The following is a 16,113-nucleotide window of genomic DNA, read 5'->3' as shown; positions in this document are numbered from 1 at the left end:
CGAAAAATATGTGAGTTATATCCAGTTATTATTTCAACGAATACATAACTCAATAACCTCCGCTCCACGTGCAGATCTGCACTGTGATCTGTGACGAGAGCACGGAGTACACGGTGGTAGCACCTGCACTCTACTAAATGCACCTCGTATCGTGTGCACTGTGTGTGCAGTCGTTTGTTGTCGCGTGTCAAAATTTATTTAGATATTTCAGATATTCGATTGCCGTCACTCAAGAATCGTCAAGAATTATGGAGCAATGGGTGAAAGAAAAGCTGTCCGACTTGCTGGGCTTTCCAGCCGGGGACGATTTTGCTCAGTAAGCGCGACAAGTAATGATTTCTCTCCGTATTTTAACTTGCACAATGTTACGTATTTTTCAGATTTATCGTACAAATAGAAAACGAAAGAGATCTAGATGAATACTTTTCGTCTTTATTAAGCAACGAAAATCCAAGTCACAAACAATTTATAACGGAATTTAAAAAGAAACGCGGTGAGTAATCAGAAAAGATATTTTAATGCTTTGTGGGATTATTAATTATTAAATTATTTTATTGCTATTGTTCCAGCTTTTTATAATCAAATGAGATATAAGAAAACAAATGAGGATGAGGACAGTATGTCTAAAAAACAAAATGATAAGAAAAAGGGCAAAGCAAAAGGGAAGAAAAACATTCAGGTATTTATATTCATACATTTATACATACATTCTATAGTTTGTTAGAGAATTATATGACAAATAAATTTTTTTAAAGAATTATATAAAAATTATTGCACATTTTATGTAACATTTTGTGCAGGTACAAGAGGCTGTAAAGCCTGAAATAAAGAATGAGAAGGTGGAGAAAAAGAAAACTAAATTTGTTAACTTGATATCTCATGGAAACATTCTTCTAAAAGGTATTCATAATTTTAAATAAATATATATAATTTATTTTACAATGCTTTAAGAAAGATTTTTTTTTTGTATATAGGAAGACATAAATGTGACTGTGAGGCAAGCAAACATGCATTGATTAATAATTGTCTTAATTGTGGAAGAATAGTCTGTGTACAGGAAGGCTCAGGACCATGCTTTTATTGTGGAGAACTTGTTTGCTCTTTAGATGAGCAAGCATTACTTCAATCCAATACTAAACAGGCTAATAATTTATATAATAAATTAATGGATCAAAAACCAAATAAAAATCTTGAAGACTCTCTTAAACAGAGAGACAAACTTCTCGATTTTGATCGTAATTGGTGCGTGTTTGTTATATTTATTAATATTTTTTATATGTTATTTTATATGTATATATATATACGATATTTTATGTTTTATTATTTATCATGAAATTAATTTATAGTGCTCGTCGTACTAAAGTGATAGACGATGAATCAGATTATTATCAGTTAAATAGCACTTGGCTTACCCATGAAGAGCGCGCTACATTACGAAAACAAGACAAGGAAGCACAAGCACGTAAGCATGCATCACGTTTAGACAAAAGAGTCACTTTAGATTTTATGGGAAGAGTAGCAGTTCAAGATGAAGAACCAATTAACTTACAACCGGAAGATTTTGATGAAACAATGTCGTATGATAATTTTGAAGATCCAAATATTTGTCCAACAATAGAATTTGACCGTCCAACAGTAAGATTACAAATAATCGTATACATATCTCGTTATATAAATAAGTTTCTTTTTTTTTTTTATTTTTCGTTGTGGATAATGTTTTATTTTTTTATTAAATAAAGTTTGTCGAGATGGAAACATTCGAAACAAGCAAAAGAGTTTTAAATTCTACATGGAATAAAGAAGGCAGAGTGCAAGATAAAGAATATTTAGAAATGTGTGATCAAGGTCTGTGTTTGAGTATGCATCAACCTTATGCATCCTTATTGGTGGCAGGAATAAAAACGTGAGTTATATAAGTAGTCTACTTAAAAATAATTCATATCATTAAAATAACATTTTATATTTTTAGTCACGAAGGTAGAAATTGGTATTCCTCACATAGAGGAAGATTATGGATAGCCTCGGCCGCTAAAATACCTTCCCCTGAAGAAATATCTAATATAAAACATATTTATCGCACGTTAAAAAATGGTTAGTAAATAATTTAATTTTGAGATATTCTTTTATCTTTAATTAATTAATTTATCTTGAATAATTCTAGCAGTTGAGTTGCCTGAAGTTTATCCTACGAGTTGTTTATTAGGTTGTGTAACAGTGACTGATGTTTTACCCCAACAAGAATATAGAGAATTATATCCAGAAGGAGAAATTGATAGTTCGTATGTCTTTATATGCGAGAATCCTTATGCGTTACCAATACAATTTCCTATAAAAGGAAAACATAAAATTTGTAAGTAGTAAAAAATGTTAACTAATTTTTATCGATATGCATAGGTTGAACTAAATTCTTTATGTTATAGATAAAATGGATAAAAAAATTCATCAAGCTGCTTCTAAATGGTTGGAAAAAGTTATGAAAACATCTGTTAATTAATAGTTTCGTTATATCATTTTTTTTTAATCAAATTAAAAAAGATAAATTTTTCCACAGATATATACGTTTATTGGTGTTAATAATTTAAATATACATGCATTCTATTAAAAATAATTATCTGATTTTTATACAAAAGTGGGTTTTTTTTTCTTGATAATGTAGCTAATAAAAAATTTACAGAAATATACTATGCATATTACATTAAATTTGTTACTTGCGTTATAACAGATTGTTATTTAATTTACATAAATTCTATAAGATGTTAAGATATAATTATTTCGTGCATGTTTTTCATTGCTTACTTTACTTATCATACTTTCATATTTTATTTTGTTGATGAAAAAATATCAATTCTACTATGGTTGCGATATATCAGCCTTTTATAAACGGTTTTAAAAATTATTTGTGCCTAATCGCGCACAAGATAGAGCATATATTTGAAATACAAACACAGTGTCTTATTATAAAAAAAGAAAAAAAAATAAGACTATTACTGTATTAAATATTCAATTTTTTAATGTCAGTTATCTTATTAATATCTCATTGTCTTGGCTATATAAGTTTCAGTATATTATCTTTTCTATTATTTTGACTTCTTAAAGTAAGTTAAACCAATATAATTAATAAAAAAATCTTCGTAATACTATACTATTAATAAAAAAGCTGGATATTTAATTATAAATTAAAGTACTTCAGCTCAAACAGTATTATCTTTTTTTTTTTTTTTTTTTTTTTTCTTGAGCAAAATTTTTCATTATTTTTTTAAATATTTCACACTAAGTTAATATGGTTTCGTATTATTTTGTGCAATACCGACAAACGTATAAGAACACAATATCCTGCATATATCTTACATACATAAAAATTATATACATTTAACAACGTAATGTTAAATAAGATAAAACAAATGTTGCGAAGATATATTAACAAACAATATTTAATAAGCAGATCGCATTTCGAGTTTTAATGATTTGATGAGCAAGGAATGTACGAATAAATAAATATTTGTGATTACTAATCTTAAATAAATAGAATAACTATAATATTTTAATTCTAATATATGTTAATATATATACTTGTATTTTGATAAAATTTTAAACTATGTAAAATGGATTTAATTAAATCCTTGTTTATATGATGTTTTCTGGTTATATAGCACAATGCATATTATTACAATAGTTATAACAATAATCCATAACCAATAGCACAGTAATTTTTTATATGTATAGTACATTTTCTTTAAAGCTTTAACATTCTTGTATTTTTACAGAAAATGTTTAATTTTTTTTTTCGGAACTTGTTAAAAAACAATTCTTCAGTTTGTAACATTATATAGACTATCATTTGCAAACCGAAGAATTTTTCTCTTTTTATATTAATCATTTTTAAAATAATTTTACGTCAATTGTGCACAGCGGCACTATATAAAATTTATTTATCGTGATAACAATACTTAACTTTTTTAATTTATAGCAATATTCTCTTTTAGAAATTAAATTAAATCAATTTCTTTGCAAAAAAAATTTTTTAAGTGTTATACAATAATTTAAGTTAAAAAATAAATTGCACAATTATCTAGGAAGTATATAAAGACAAACGTATAAATTTTTAAACAAGTAACATTCAACGTCTTGCATATTAAAAAAAAAAAAATCTTGATAACGTAGTTTTATATGTTTTGGCCTAATATTCGATTAAATTATTAAATTTAATACTTTAGTAGTAAATTGTTGAATGTTATAACGCTAATAATTATAAGTGCATATGACTCTGATACTTAATACTTATTTTTTATAGGCCATAATATAATAATACTAATATTATTAAATAATACGATAAAAAGAAAATTATATATTACAAGATTTTTCTTTTTTTTTCTTATTCTGCATGATAATTTTAAATAAATATCTTTGTACCTTCTCTAGATCAAGATTCATGTATATTATTACCATGTTACGCCTCTTTTTCTGTATTCATGTTTCATTTTAGGTCATTGAATGGGACACATGTTACACGTGCTACTCACCGATCTTCTACTTCGATCGATAATTTTATATCTTACATGCAATATGACAGTTTCGCGTAAATCGCAAATTGTAGCAAATGTGCGAGAATCTTTTCTTTCACGAAAAGTTTCAGTCGTTTCAGTCTATCTATATGTAGGTCGGAGAATCTTTCAGACTGGCATGACAGGCATCACAGTTAGAAACGTTTTTTTCATTTACCAGCGTGCATTTTGGGCACTCTTTGCCGCCGCTAGCGAGCGGCTTATCCTCGTTTCCTTTGCATCTCGATTTAGCGCACATTTCACAGATATCTCGGCCAGGCATATTCAAATATGTGCACGTAGCGCAACTCCACCTTTTTTTATCTTCCACTTCTTCCTTTTTCTGCTTATTCATTTGCGTGACATCGAGATTTTTGAAGGAATCCTCAATTTTTGCTATCTGATCTGAGGATTTATGTGTGCGTGGAATCGGTAAAGTCTGACTGTTGTGCTTTTTATCTCTGTTATATGCATCGGAATTATATCTATTCGAATCCGATAAATCGAAGGATGAGGATTTCTTTTTAAAAGGCAGAATATCTTGATGATTTTTGCCATTTATTTCGGATGTATCAATCTCGTATGTTTCGATCTTGCCAACGCTTCTTTTCTTTTCCAATCTGTGTGCGTTAATCTTATCTTCGTTCTCTGTTTGCCTAAGTGTCTTGTGCTTGGCGCGAATAGAATCCAATTCTTTTTTATGCTGCAAAACGTCGTCTCGATCATCAAGATCTTTGTAGTAACCTAAGCTTTCGAGATTTCTATACACAAAATCCCATGTATCGTATCCTTCTCTTCCAACGCTAGAATTTGATCTGCTAGCAGTTTTTCTATCGGTTTTACCATGTTCGTAATGATCCCCGTCGTTCGACTGCCGCTTGTAAAAATCTACCTCGTCTAAATCCGAGATTCGATGAGACAAAGGTTTGCGGAGAGCGTGTGTTTTGTCATAATTCGCCACGGATGCCGGTACATCAAGTTCTATCAGTCTGCCGGTCGGCACTCGGGCTGCATAAGCCGGTAATGTGGCACAATACGGATTCGGCTGTACAGTACTACCGTAGAATTTGTTTCCATGAGACGCCAAACAACCATAACTAGTGCAACAATTGATAAAACCTTGATTGATCGGTTGATAATATCGATAATTAGCTGGTATCGCCATGTTCGTCATATCTTCGATATGCCGATAATCTGCTTGACAAGTTGACGGCATTGTTGTGTTATAATTGGCATGCACAATGTGATGATAAGGTGGATGTAAAGGAACAACATCTATACCAGTTTGATGAGGATAAAAATCCTTATAGCTATCGGTTTTTGCGCGATTTTGATGCACCTTTTCGAGTAAACGATAATTCAGCGCTCTAATTGCCTGTTCTGGTGTACCAACGTGATTTTCGCGAAATTCTAGCACTTCCAGCCAAGAGATGGAGTATTTTTGTGAAACGTCTTCCCATATTTGCTTTAAGATCTGTATTTTAAAAGTAACTTTATGTTATGTCTGTATATTAGATCGCGTTAAAAAATTAATTTATTATTTTCAACAGCTATATGTTTTTAATTACCTGACATTCTACAAAGGCTACAATAGCATCTCTACTGACATTCGAAACCTTATCGGGATCAATTGGCCCTTCCAAAGTTAATACACCCAAACCAGTATGTTTATAGCCCATCTGCTCAAACATTAATTCAGCACCTATTAAATTTGCCTCCACTTCATGTTTATAGTAACCACTGTATGTCTAAAAAAAAATCAAAAAATTTAGATATGTTATATCTATACAATTATAAACTAAGATATTTTTTAAACAATTACCCTGACTGTCCTATATTCTTTTCTCCAAGGCTGAGCCAATAGGTTAGCTGCATATAAGGAAATTGCACTCCAAGCTGTTGCTGCTCTATATCCACTAAAATCTGTTACAGTTGCTGCTGATCTGCGCAAAATGTCTGCAGTTTCTTGAAATACATATTTATTCTCATTGGGAACTAGACAAAGGTATTCCTTTATAAATCCTAAAATTTAAATAAGATTTAAAATACTGTTACATATGAAACTTTGTGATATTATACATTTTTTAAAAGTAATTGTTTGCTATACCTTCCAATTTATGTCTTTGTTGCAGCTTTAAAGGACTATCATCCGTTTGCAAATATACCAAGTGACTTTGTTCTAATTTCATACTGATCTCTTGTAATCTGACTTTACCTCTCATCATTACATCATTTGCCATTTTTATTCCTACAATTGTAGTAATGCAATAGTAAAAAAAAAATGTATAACAGTTTAAAACTACACGTAATTAAATTCTTCCTTTTTACATATGGCTTAAAAAACACTATCACTGCACAAAGTTGTAATGTTTAAGAAAATTGACAGTTGCTCATATACATTAGTTAAAAATATTTGTAACACTATTCCATTAAGATTTAAGGAATGAGAATGCGTCACCCAAAAATAGCGGACGTTTACATTAGATACTACGGATTACATACCTCGTAGAAATCTGATTTTGGAGCAGATTCTCGTTTCAAACTATGACTAGCTCCAACCTAAAAATAAATCCTATATTTAGTAATGGAATCACGGGGCTTTTGTAAATCGGCCAAAAATTTTACGATTACTCGACTCGGAACTTGATTTCCCATCTCAAAACAGAAGCCATCGGATTAATTTGATGCAGTTAAATGTGCGTATGTGTGTGTGTATGAGTGGCCTTACATCTCTCTATAAACAAATATTTTACGTAAAAATTCGTTTTGGTTATGTTCGCATTACCGAATACGCAGGGACACGAGATGGCTCTTTGAAACCATTATTCCATCCGCCTGTGGATGTGGCACCGCTAAGTGGAAATCACGCGAGATTTGACCGCAAAATATCCAACGGTAAGACCACCGTTTTACTATTTTTTATTACCATTAGGTAATACGCGATTCGAGATTCCCGCTGTCGATCAAGGATGGCGCAGGAACGGTTGCGAGTGTGTGCCGGCGAAATCAAAGTGTCGCCACCGGCACGGCAGGCTGTCCAATCAGCTCGCGGATTTCGATTTGCTATTAGAATTTAATTTCGCGCCGGCCGCAGTCCCGAAAAGGAGGCCTCACGGAATCGTTCTGCAGAAATTCGGTAACGTCGTCTCCACGAGCTTACATTGCAGCCTGACGAATATAAAATTGTAAGTATAACACCATTTAGTATTCGACGAGCTTATAATTCGCGACCCAGCAGTCTCCATAACTTTCATTTACTGACCGTAATTAATTAACCCCAAAGAGGAAAGAAAAGAGGCGAACGGATTGATGACGCTTACGCCCGAAATATAATTAAATGCGATTTAACGACGTTAATTTACGCGCACGTATTAACATCGTATAGAGATCTGCGCGAATTGTTGAATAAATTAAGCGGCAATGAAAGAATAAATCACTGGAAAGGATCGAAGGAAAATACGCAGGCGAAAGTAAAAAGTGGCGTTCGCCAAACTTCGGATATCGTTTTTTTATTAACGTTTTATCAGTTACAATTTTGATTACATACACATAATGTGGAGTCGTCTTTAAACACACGGCTGCTATGATACAAATGACGAGGATAAAAATTTGGAGTGCGTAAAAATGTGATTGGATGACAAATTCGCTCTTTGCTCCTATCTTCCACCTTTTTTCCCCCTTCCTTCCCCCCCCATTTTTTTCTCCCCCGTATTCCGCTGCTTTCTTCTCCTTTACTACTTCATATTGGTCATGGCGATGGGCCAACCTTGAACGTATATTAATATAATATACCGAGCTTTTGGCCCATGTCCACTAGAGTACAGGGTAGGTAGGTGTGATATCCTTGATCGCAATTAAATCGTCCCTAATTCGCTAATATTTTACACGCAATGTCGGTGCGCAATCATCGCTCAAGACTGGCCCGGCGTTGACGAACCGATCGACCCGCCCAATCTCAGGACTACGTTTCTCGCACCGAGACCACGGAGAGGCACCGGGAGCCTCCGCGCCAAATTCAGAGGACGGTATTTACAGAGGGAATTTACGGCGGGATTGCGGCCGACCTAGCAAACGCGTCCCGCCGCGAGCAATATCATGTTTGCACGGAACAGCCCCTCGTCTCTCGCCCGTTCACGTTGCTCGTAGACGTCGGGGGAAACAACAAAACGCGGGTCTAAGAGACGTCTGAGGAAATATTCGAAAGGCCGAGGCGTCTCTTAGACCTTGCCCGTCCCGAGATTGCACCAACCGCCGTGATTAATTAATTCCGACTTGGCTCCAGCTAATGCAAATGAAAAAATTTCCTATCTAAACTAATAATTACATTTTTCCTTTTTTTTTCTTTTTCCCTTTTTTTATCTTTTTTTATTTCAATGATAGTTAGCATCGACCGTATTAACATTCTCGATTAAGTGGCTGCGACGATTCTTTCTTCGATTGTAATTTCAACGTAAAATGTAAAATGTTAATGTAAATGAAACGATAATTATTTGATAAAAAATATAAGTCGTCCAAAGACGCCTGTCCTGTTTTGAGACAAGATCGCGTTTTCTTTTTTTTTTCTAACGATTCGAATTGTGCTTGCAGCTGAACGCGTACTGGGATCTGCAAGGACGAGGCGAAACTTCGAGGGATCCCAGGATGTGATCACGCGAACGAGAAGGTCCTCTGAACTTGGAACAACAACGGTAAGTTGCCTTCGCGAGTGTACATTGTACTCAGCGACGAGTGGCACGTTTTACTTTTATTTTTCTTTCTTTGTTCTTTCTATCTTTACCATTATACACATGGCTAATCATCGCTAACAAATTATTTGAAAAATTATTTGGGTTATTAGGTAAACGGTGTCGGGGTGGACAACACGGTATGACGCTGAAATACGCGGCACGACGCACATCTGTAACGCTAATCTGCTTCTCCCGAGACACGGTGAGTGTGATATGCAATTTAATTCGTAAAGAGTTGTTCAATTGTGCGTAGAAATCGCAAAAGGATGATGAGTAAAACCTCCTCCGTTCGGAGCAATATAAACCACGATCAGTATCGATTGGAATAAGATCTTTCCATCTGCACATATGCGGCCGATTTACAAAAACGAGACCCAGAACTTTGTATAACGAGTGAAGCGCGTATCATCTTCTCTGTCGTTATATTCGTATTATTTTTTTTTTTCTGTATTATATTATTTTTTTTTTAATTCTTTGACCTGATAAAACCGTTCTTTTTTACAAAATATTTCAGTTCCTGATAAACTAGTAGCTATTCCACCGTAAATCGTGTATCGCTGATCAAGCGATACAAATAGAGTGAGAATGAGTCAATTACATGAATATGATACTCGCGGCACAAACGTTAAATGAACAGTTCGTTTATTAACAGTCCATCAAATATTAATCACGAATTACAACGAGATCGCGATTATACCGGCCAGTGTCATCATCCTAAATCTTGTTGATGAATAGAAATTAAGCTAATCAAGCGCTTGCTGTTTATCAGCCAGTGGCTTCGTGAATCGCGCGCACTATTCGCGATCGCGAAAGGTTTAATTGAACGTTATCGTTTTAGTATGTTTAATGATGCAGCTTACCGCGAGAATCCTGCGCGAATATATTCAATTTCCCTGCCGCATGCAACAATCCGTGAAAACGCGAAGTGGAATCTATCACTTATTAGACAAAATAAAAGATTCAAGACACAATAAATGCTAATCCACTTTTCAAATTTATCTATAAAGTTTACTTTAAGTACATGGCTTTAATTTAACTTGTTTTTTTTTTATTTGTCGAAAAGAAAAAATATTCGCAATTTTTTATTATATTAAATAACAGATATTAGAAATTAAAATTATAAATATGTTGCGAGTACTTTGTTTCTGTTTTAAAGCAGAAATGTTTCAAAGTACATCGCCGAATATTCAAGCAGAGCAGTATAAATCGTTTTTTTACGAAGTTTGAATTGCAGCAAGGGGTGAGAAATTGATAGAGACACCGGTTATAGTTAATTATCGTCGATAAAATCGGCCGTAAATGTTCATGTTACAATTGCTTCCCTGTAAATGTGACTAGTTCGGACACTGCGGAATGTTGAAAGATTTTCGTTTTGCGGCGAGAGCGCCGTTAAATCGTACTTCGTGGACGCGTTACAAATTGGAACGAGGAATCGTCAAAAATATGTCCTTCCCTTATACGGAGGGGGAGCCGTGCCGCTCGAGGCTGGGCGATGCACTTTCTCCCGGCAAGGATTTTAAGTTCCATACGTTCGCCGCTTCTCCGCGCGATTTTCGCCGCGACGTTACGTTTCGCTTAAGCTCCGGTACATTTCGGCTCTATCGCGCGGATCGGCCTGCTACTTTCGAGTTTCGGCCCTAGGCCCGTGGGGCATTATAATTCCGGCTTCATGTGTGCTTCGCTAACAATTAAAAATTTGTTCGCCTATTACTTATCATTTCGTGTATTTTTTGTCGTTTAAATTCAATTCACATTATTAGGGTATAATAATTAATTAATTAATTAATTAATTAATTATAATAGTGTCATTATAATTCGTAATAATATACAACATTTGTCAATAGATCATTTATGCTAAAACCCACTGCATGCTCGTGTCGAAATCACTCGCATTCTCTCACACGCTCTCCTGCACATGCACGCATAATGCGCGCGTATGTGCATCGACACGCATACACATGCGCTCTTTGACACACGTGCACTCTCTCCTCTTTCTCTCTCCCTTTTTCTCCGCGACTTTGCTTGGCTTTCTCTCATTCTCTCTTTCTCTCTCTCTTTCTCTCTACATTCAAGTGTATTTTACAAAGTACATCTTCCTCCTACTTTCGCACACTCTCACGCCGTGGGACTGTACTGGCTTCGCGCGTGGCTTATCTAACTAATTCATGATTTACGTGTGATTTCGGAATATATGTGTATGTGAATGTGTAAATGCATAAACGCGTGCGTATTAACACACGCGCATGTTCGCTTTTTTTTTTTTTTAAGATTTACAATGCTAAGCGACTCGTTTTTCGGTATATTTTACATGTAAGCTATACGTATGTGTGTAGCCTACTTGTTGCAATATAATAAAAAAAAATAACAGGAAAAAGTTACAAAATTAATGCGCGGTAATGTCTTGACATGAAAAATTGTGAAAATAATGAGAAAGCAATGGCCGTATCTCTTTCGAAAATAGGGAGAGAGAAAGAGAGAGAGAGAAAGATTACACAAATGATACTCTTGAGTCACGTATGTGGATGTTCGTGTATCTGTATATGTACTATGTGAGACAATGATCTTTGTACATATTTTTTAAATGTATTCCCGCGCGATATCGACACGACGAAGATGCGGAAGATGCTCTCGTCTTTGGAAGACGCAGAGTTCACAGATATGATGAAACGCCGGTGTTCATATGATAATGCCGCCTTTCTTCTGTTACTGTCCCTTCGATAAAATTTGACAAACGTTGCATGAATTCAAATCCGTCTGCTCATAAATTTCCAAAGGTAGTTCGATTTAAAGATCTCATATCAAATTGCAAAATATTTGTTCCGCGTTTTTTTTTTTTTTTGGTGGATTATAAAAGTAGAATAAATAATAATGGGATAAACTATAATTCTGCTTAGGCTTTTAAAAAGACTACAAAGTAAAATAATTTTCTTTAGCTGCGACGGTGCATATTTTTTTTTGTGCATATATGCATATCGTTTAAATGATTAATAACAATGATGTGAAAATAACTTAATCTGTGAGTGCACTTGGCATCTCTGTCATCACGAAATATTTGCGAGAGCGTAACGCTTTATCGTGTGCTAATTATTAGTGTCCGTGTTATGTATTTGTAATTTGTGTGCATTCCATGCAAAGAACCTATATTTCGAAATCGAAGCAGAGCTCGTACCTACGTCGTGCTCAAACATGAAAACTCACGCGGGAAAACACTGATAAATCGCAGTTTGTGTGATGTATTAATAATTACAACTAAAACGATGTTCCCCTTTCTTACATTTCGACGCATGTGTAACTTCGAATCTCATCAAAGTAAATGCTCATTTTAAAATATATCGGAAATACATATCAGAATACATAATTCGTATACCGTTTTTAAACTATTAGATTTGCTTTTGATATAAAATCGGAACGAATAATTTGTTATAACATCGTATAAAGGCAATGATTTGAAGACCCGAAGGGCACATTAATCGATAAGTAATATATCGATGATTTTAATAAAAAATTCGTCGTTAAAAATCTTATAAAAATCATCTGAATGCTAAAAGAAGGGAACATAACGAATCACAAAGAACAATATAAAAATAGGAACATATGCGACGTATATAAACAAAATGAGGAACATATACATGATGTTTAAACGTAACACGCAAGGAACTTGGTTCGGATTTACGTGTACATATTGTACGGGCTGTGTGCATTCATGTGCCTTCATCTGACATACATTATATAAAATATCGAAACACCATGCGCATTACTCATGTATCCAATAAAATGATAAAGTCCTGATGTGACCGTTAAAAAGATTTTTCGTTAAAAATCGAAACACAATCAGATTAGTGAACGTAAAGCATTCACTTGAATATATAAAATTAAACATTCGACATGATTCGTAAGACGTGGGTACGTGCTGTGCTACTCGTCGTACCGCAATGTATTCTAAACATAAGACACGAGATTTGTTCACAACGAATGTTTAAAACGCTTTTACAATTTTTTTTTTCTTTTTTTTTTTCCTGCATCGTGGAAATTGATTCCGTATCTGGTCTCGGTTTTGAGAAATCTTTACACTTATGTTATATGTCAACCATGTTGAACCTTTGGAACAAAGTCTCTCTTACATATTTAGTGTGCAAAATATTCTTACGCTTTCCGTGGTTCGTCAAATAATTATTATATATAGTAGTATAAAGGAGATAAAATTCTACAACAAATCCTCGTGATAATCAACGAGGCTATGCATTGGCGTTCGGTCCCCGCGCTTAAAAATCTTCGAGTCGAAGGTGACTCTACCGCTTTTTTCTTCTTCGCTCTTTGTTTCAGTTTACTCATTCGTACCGTCGCATTTATTTTCTCTTTCTCTCTTCCACATATTCCAGACTATCGCACCACGCATTCTGCCTAACTTGCACACTGACGTTTGCACAAATACGTACTTACGATATATATATATATATATATATAGTTCTTACAATATTTTATATATATATATATTTATATTTATATATATTCATTTATTCTATTAATTATATCAATACTGTTGACGGATAGAGATTCATTCACAGATTGCATCAGAGCGGATAATCGTCTCTGACGTGCGTGGCTTTAACATTCTTCTTTTTCGCTTCTTCGTTTTTTTTCATTCACGAGCGATTTTTCACCCCCCCCCTCCCTCCCCCCAATCACATCATTCCATCTTTCATATTTAACATAATATTTGACATAAAGTTTTTTTTTTTTTTTATCACACGCTAAAACACTTGATCTCCACATGATTTCTCAGAGATCGTCGTCCGTTTGCACGATGTCCCGAAAAGACACAGCGATCCACGAATAAACGGGTGCAACTGCCGCTCTTGCTCTTTCCTATCTGCCGCCCCAATTTTTTTCCGTGATCTTTCCGTTTCATCGTGGTAGATTCGGTGACACCGCGCTACCTCCCCTCCGTTCGAGAATTAAAAAAACATCGTACAAACTCGAACAGATATCGCCGCGTATTGTTCGTCCACGTTCTCATCCTCGATAGCGCTGCAACATCAACGTCAGCGGGTCAGTCAGCGATTTGGCGCGAAATTCATCTATCGGTGAATCAGATCATCTTTTTGCATAAGAACGTTTCTTGCTCACGTCGAGTTCCGAACGTTGCCTTTCTGGTCTGATTCTTTCGTTCTTCCGCGCGAAATGACTCCTATTACGTTTCGCCAAGCGTATTTATTTGTGACCACGCTGCGCGAGAAAATATTCTATCTGTTGTAAACAGAGCAGTTGCTGCACCAAGCTTTGCAGCGGGTCTTGGCCCGGCTGTAGTTGGCCCTGCTGCTGCCCTTGGAGCCCCTGCGGCTGCATCAAGCCTCCACCAGTAGGCTGAGCAGACGTAGGCGGCAGCATAGTTGTGCCCGGACCTGACTGCTCGGCCAACAACTGTCGTTGCAGCTGTTGTGCCTGGTAATGAGCTACCGCCATCAGTTCCGAGGACTCCATGCCCATCGAGGCGGCGGCAGCGGCGGCGGCGGCGGCGGCGGCGGCTACGTGACCCAACTGCGGATGCTGCTCCGGATGATGATGGCCTGATGCTACTGCTGGCAAGCCGGGCTGGCAGGCCAGCGGTGAAAGCATACCAACATGCGACGACAACCTGCCAGTCATAGAGCCGGCCGCGGAGGCCAAATAGGCGGCGGCATTGGGGAGGCTGGGATTCTCGCCCCGCTAGGGAGCCACGTTCTTGGGCCTGCGCCCCCGTCGCCCCCTGGTGGGGGGGCGCGGGGACTCCTGGCCTCACTGGCTCACCGCGGGGCTCTTCTTGTCTTGCTGCTGTTGACTGGCGTCTTGCGTTCCCTGTACACCTGTGGCAGCGCCCGTTTGACCACCCTGGACTCCCTAAAGCACATACATACAATATTATAAAGTACTTTAAGTAGTATTCTAAATAATATTTGATGAAGTTCAACTTCTTAAACCTCCTGTTTCATTTTTCTCTTAATCTTCTGTGAAGCTGAGCATCGTTGGTACTGATTTTTCAAAACGACACGATCTTTAAATTCAAAAGAAATAGTTTCAACATCTGACACCAATTATTTTAATGAATTAGTTCAACCGATTCAGCAAGATCAAATTTGTTATGTTTCTATACTTATTCAAGAAAGTTATGTGCGTTTAACAAGCAAATTTTTTTTTTTTTTTTTAATTTGAAACGTTTGGTGTGAAAAAATGATTACCTGACTGCCAGGACCTCCTTGTGGTGGACCAGGACCACGGTCTGGCGGCCAGGAATTGCCCGGTGTTGGTTCCGAATGGAATTGATGAGGATGTGGTGGTGGTCCACCGGACGCGTCGTGACTATGAGGATCTAGATTATTTGCGGCGTCGTATTGCGTATTTTCCAACCTTGTAATTAATCGCTCATCCTCATCGCCGAACTCGCCGCCCATCAAAGAAGGTTCACCAACTACCATCACATCCTAGATCAAAGTAAAGAAACGTCTAGTTAACGCCTATTTCTTAACAATCGTACGTCTTTATTAAGAGAACTAATTGAGAGATCTACCTGTGACGCTAGAGAAAAATTTGGACCTGGTGAGCGTTTTTTACTAGGCGCAGGAGGAGCATTGTTGCCCGGTCCGGACGTGCTACCCTTTCGCTTTCTTCTTTTGCTGGCCGGCCGTTGAGACTCTGGAAAAGGAAGCAAGTGAGCATGACGTTGTGCGCATTCGCTGGCCACATTTGGCCACGTGTGTAGCTACACACTGATAAACTTAAGAGCACTACCCAGCTGTGGACCTTTCTCATTATCAAAGGTCTCTGACACGCACAAGCACAAGCATGCATTGATAGACAAACAAACACAT

General features: G+C 36.1%; 4 protein-coding genes across 10 annotated transcripts in view; 1 reads left to right on the top strand and 3 right to left on the bottom strand.

Moving 5' to 3' along the window:
* The first annotated feature begins 137 nt into the window (after positions 1 to 137).
* LOC139113366 (activating signal cointegrator 1) lies at positions 138 to 2,679 on the top strand. Of its 2 annotated transcripts, none has more exons than XM_070674492.1 (10): positions 138 to 316; positions 381 to 493; positions 570 to 679; positions 801 to 900; positions 975 to 1,242; positions 1,347 to 1,635; positions 1,740 to 1,903; positions 1,970 to 2,091; positions 2,165 to 2,350; positions 2,421 to 2,679. In XM_070674492.1, the coding sequence occupies exons 1-10, from the start codon at positions 138 to 140 to the stop codon at positions 2,492 to 2,494; spliced, it is 1,605 nt and encodes a 534-aa protein (XP_070530593.1). In that variant the 3' UTR covers positions 2,495 to 2,679. The 2 variants fall into 2 exon arrangements, with proteins under 2 accessions (XP_070530593.1, XP_070530592.1); XM_070674491.1 differs by having other exon boundaries at positions 2,162 to 2,350.
* Positions 2,680 to 3,689: 1,010 nt separating this feature from the next.
* Positions 3,690 to 7,452, bottom strand: Tamo (PUB and ZnF_RBZ domain-containing protein tamozhennic). 2 transcript variants are annotated; one of them, XM_070674483.1, is made up of 6 exons: positions 7,173 to 7,452; positions 7,044 to 7,100; positions 6,649 to 6,789; positions 6,364 to 6,563; positions 6,110 to 6,289; positions 3,690 to 6,015 (listed from the first exon to the last, which is right to left on the bottom strand). In XM_070674483.1, the coding sequence occupies exons 3-6, from the start codon at positions 6,779 to 6,781 to the stop codon at positions 4,648 to 4,650; spliced, it is 1,881 nt and encodes a 626-aa protein (XP_070530584.1). In that variant the 5' UTR covers positions 6,782 to 6,789; positions 7,044 to 7,100; positions 7,173 to 7,452; the 3' UTR covers positions 3,690 to 4,647. The 2 variants fall into 2 exon arrangements, with proteins under 2 accessions (XP_070530584.1, XP_070530585.1); XM_070674484.1 differs by having other exon boundaries at positions 7,178 to 7,452.
* A 582-nt stretch (positions 7,453 to 8,034) lies between these two features.
* On the bottom strand, positions 8,035 to 14,918 carry LOC139113383 (uncharacterized). The gene is made up of 2 exons (XM_070674516.1): positions 11,335 to 14,918; positions 8,035 to 11,270 (listed from the first exon to the last, which is right to left on the bottom strand). Exon 1 carries the CDS (start codon positions 14,912 to 14,914, stop codon positions 14,480 to 14,482), a length of 435 nt encoding a protein of 144 aa, XP_070530617.1. The 5' UTR covers positions 14,915 to 14,918; the 3' UTR covers positions 8,035 to 11,270; positions 11,335 to 14,479.
* Positions 14,919 to 15,016: 98 nt separating this feature from the next.
* Chi (LIM domain-binding protein 2 Chi) overlaps positions 15,017 to 16,113 on the bottom strand; it is a 130,682-nt gene continuing 129,585 nt past the window's right edge. For 4 of the 5 annotated variants that reach the window (XM_070674465.1, XM_070674461.1, XM_070674462.1 and 1 more), the window contains 3 exons: positions 15,813 to 15,937; positions 15,484 to 15,726; positions 15,017 to 15,145 (listed from right to left, as the gene is read on the bottom strand). In XM_070674465.1, the coding sequence (XP_070530566.1) occupies positions 15,044 to 15,145; positions 15,484 to 15,726; positions 15,813 to 15,937 (470 nt within the window). In that variant the 3' untranslated portion in view covers positions 15,017 to 15,043. The other variant, XM_070674464.1, reaches the window with a different exon arrangement.

This window comes from Cardiocondyla obscurior, linkage group LG02 (genome assembly GCF_019399895.1).
Source record: "Cardiocondyla obscurior isolate alpha-2009 linkage group LG02, Cobs3.1, whole genome shotgun sequence".
In the NCBI taxonomy this organism is placed as follows: domain Eukaryota; kingdom Metazoa; phylum Arthropoda; class Insecta; order Hymenoptera; family Formicidae; genus Cardiocondyla; species Cardiocondyla obscurior.
The sequence above is the reverse complement of the archived record's forward strand: the minus strand, read 5'-3'. Positions and strand labels throughout refer to the sequence as shown.

Coding starts and splice junctions, on each gene's coding strand:
- LOC139113366 (XM_070674491.1), top strand. CDS start 138: ATGCACCTCGTATCGTGTGCACTGTGTGTGCAGTCGTTTGTTGTCGCG. Junction 680..800: donor AAGGGAAGAAAAACATTCAG/GTATTTATATTC, acceptor CATTTTGTGCAG/GTACAAGAGGCTGTAAAGCC. Junction 901..974: donor TGGAAACATTCTTCTAAAAG/GTATTCATAATT, acceptor TTTTGTATATAG/GAAGACATAAATGTGACTGT.
- Tamo (XM_070674483.1), bottom strand. CDS start 6,781: ATGGCAAATGATGTAATGATGAGAGGTAAAGTCAGATTACAAGAGATC. Junction 6,564..6,648: donor ACAAAGACATAAATTGGAAG/GTATAGCAAACA, acceptor TTTAAATTTTAG/GATTTATAAAGGAATACCTT. Junction 6,290..6,363: donor AAGAATATAGGACAGTCAGG/GTAATTGTTTAA, acceptor ATTTTTTTTTAG/ACATACAGTGGTTACTATAA.
- LOC139113383 (XM_070674516.1), bottom strand. CDS start 14,914: ATGACTGGCAGGTTGTCGTCGCATGTTGGTATGCTTTCACCGCTGGCC.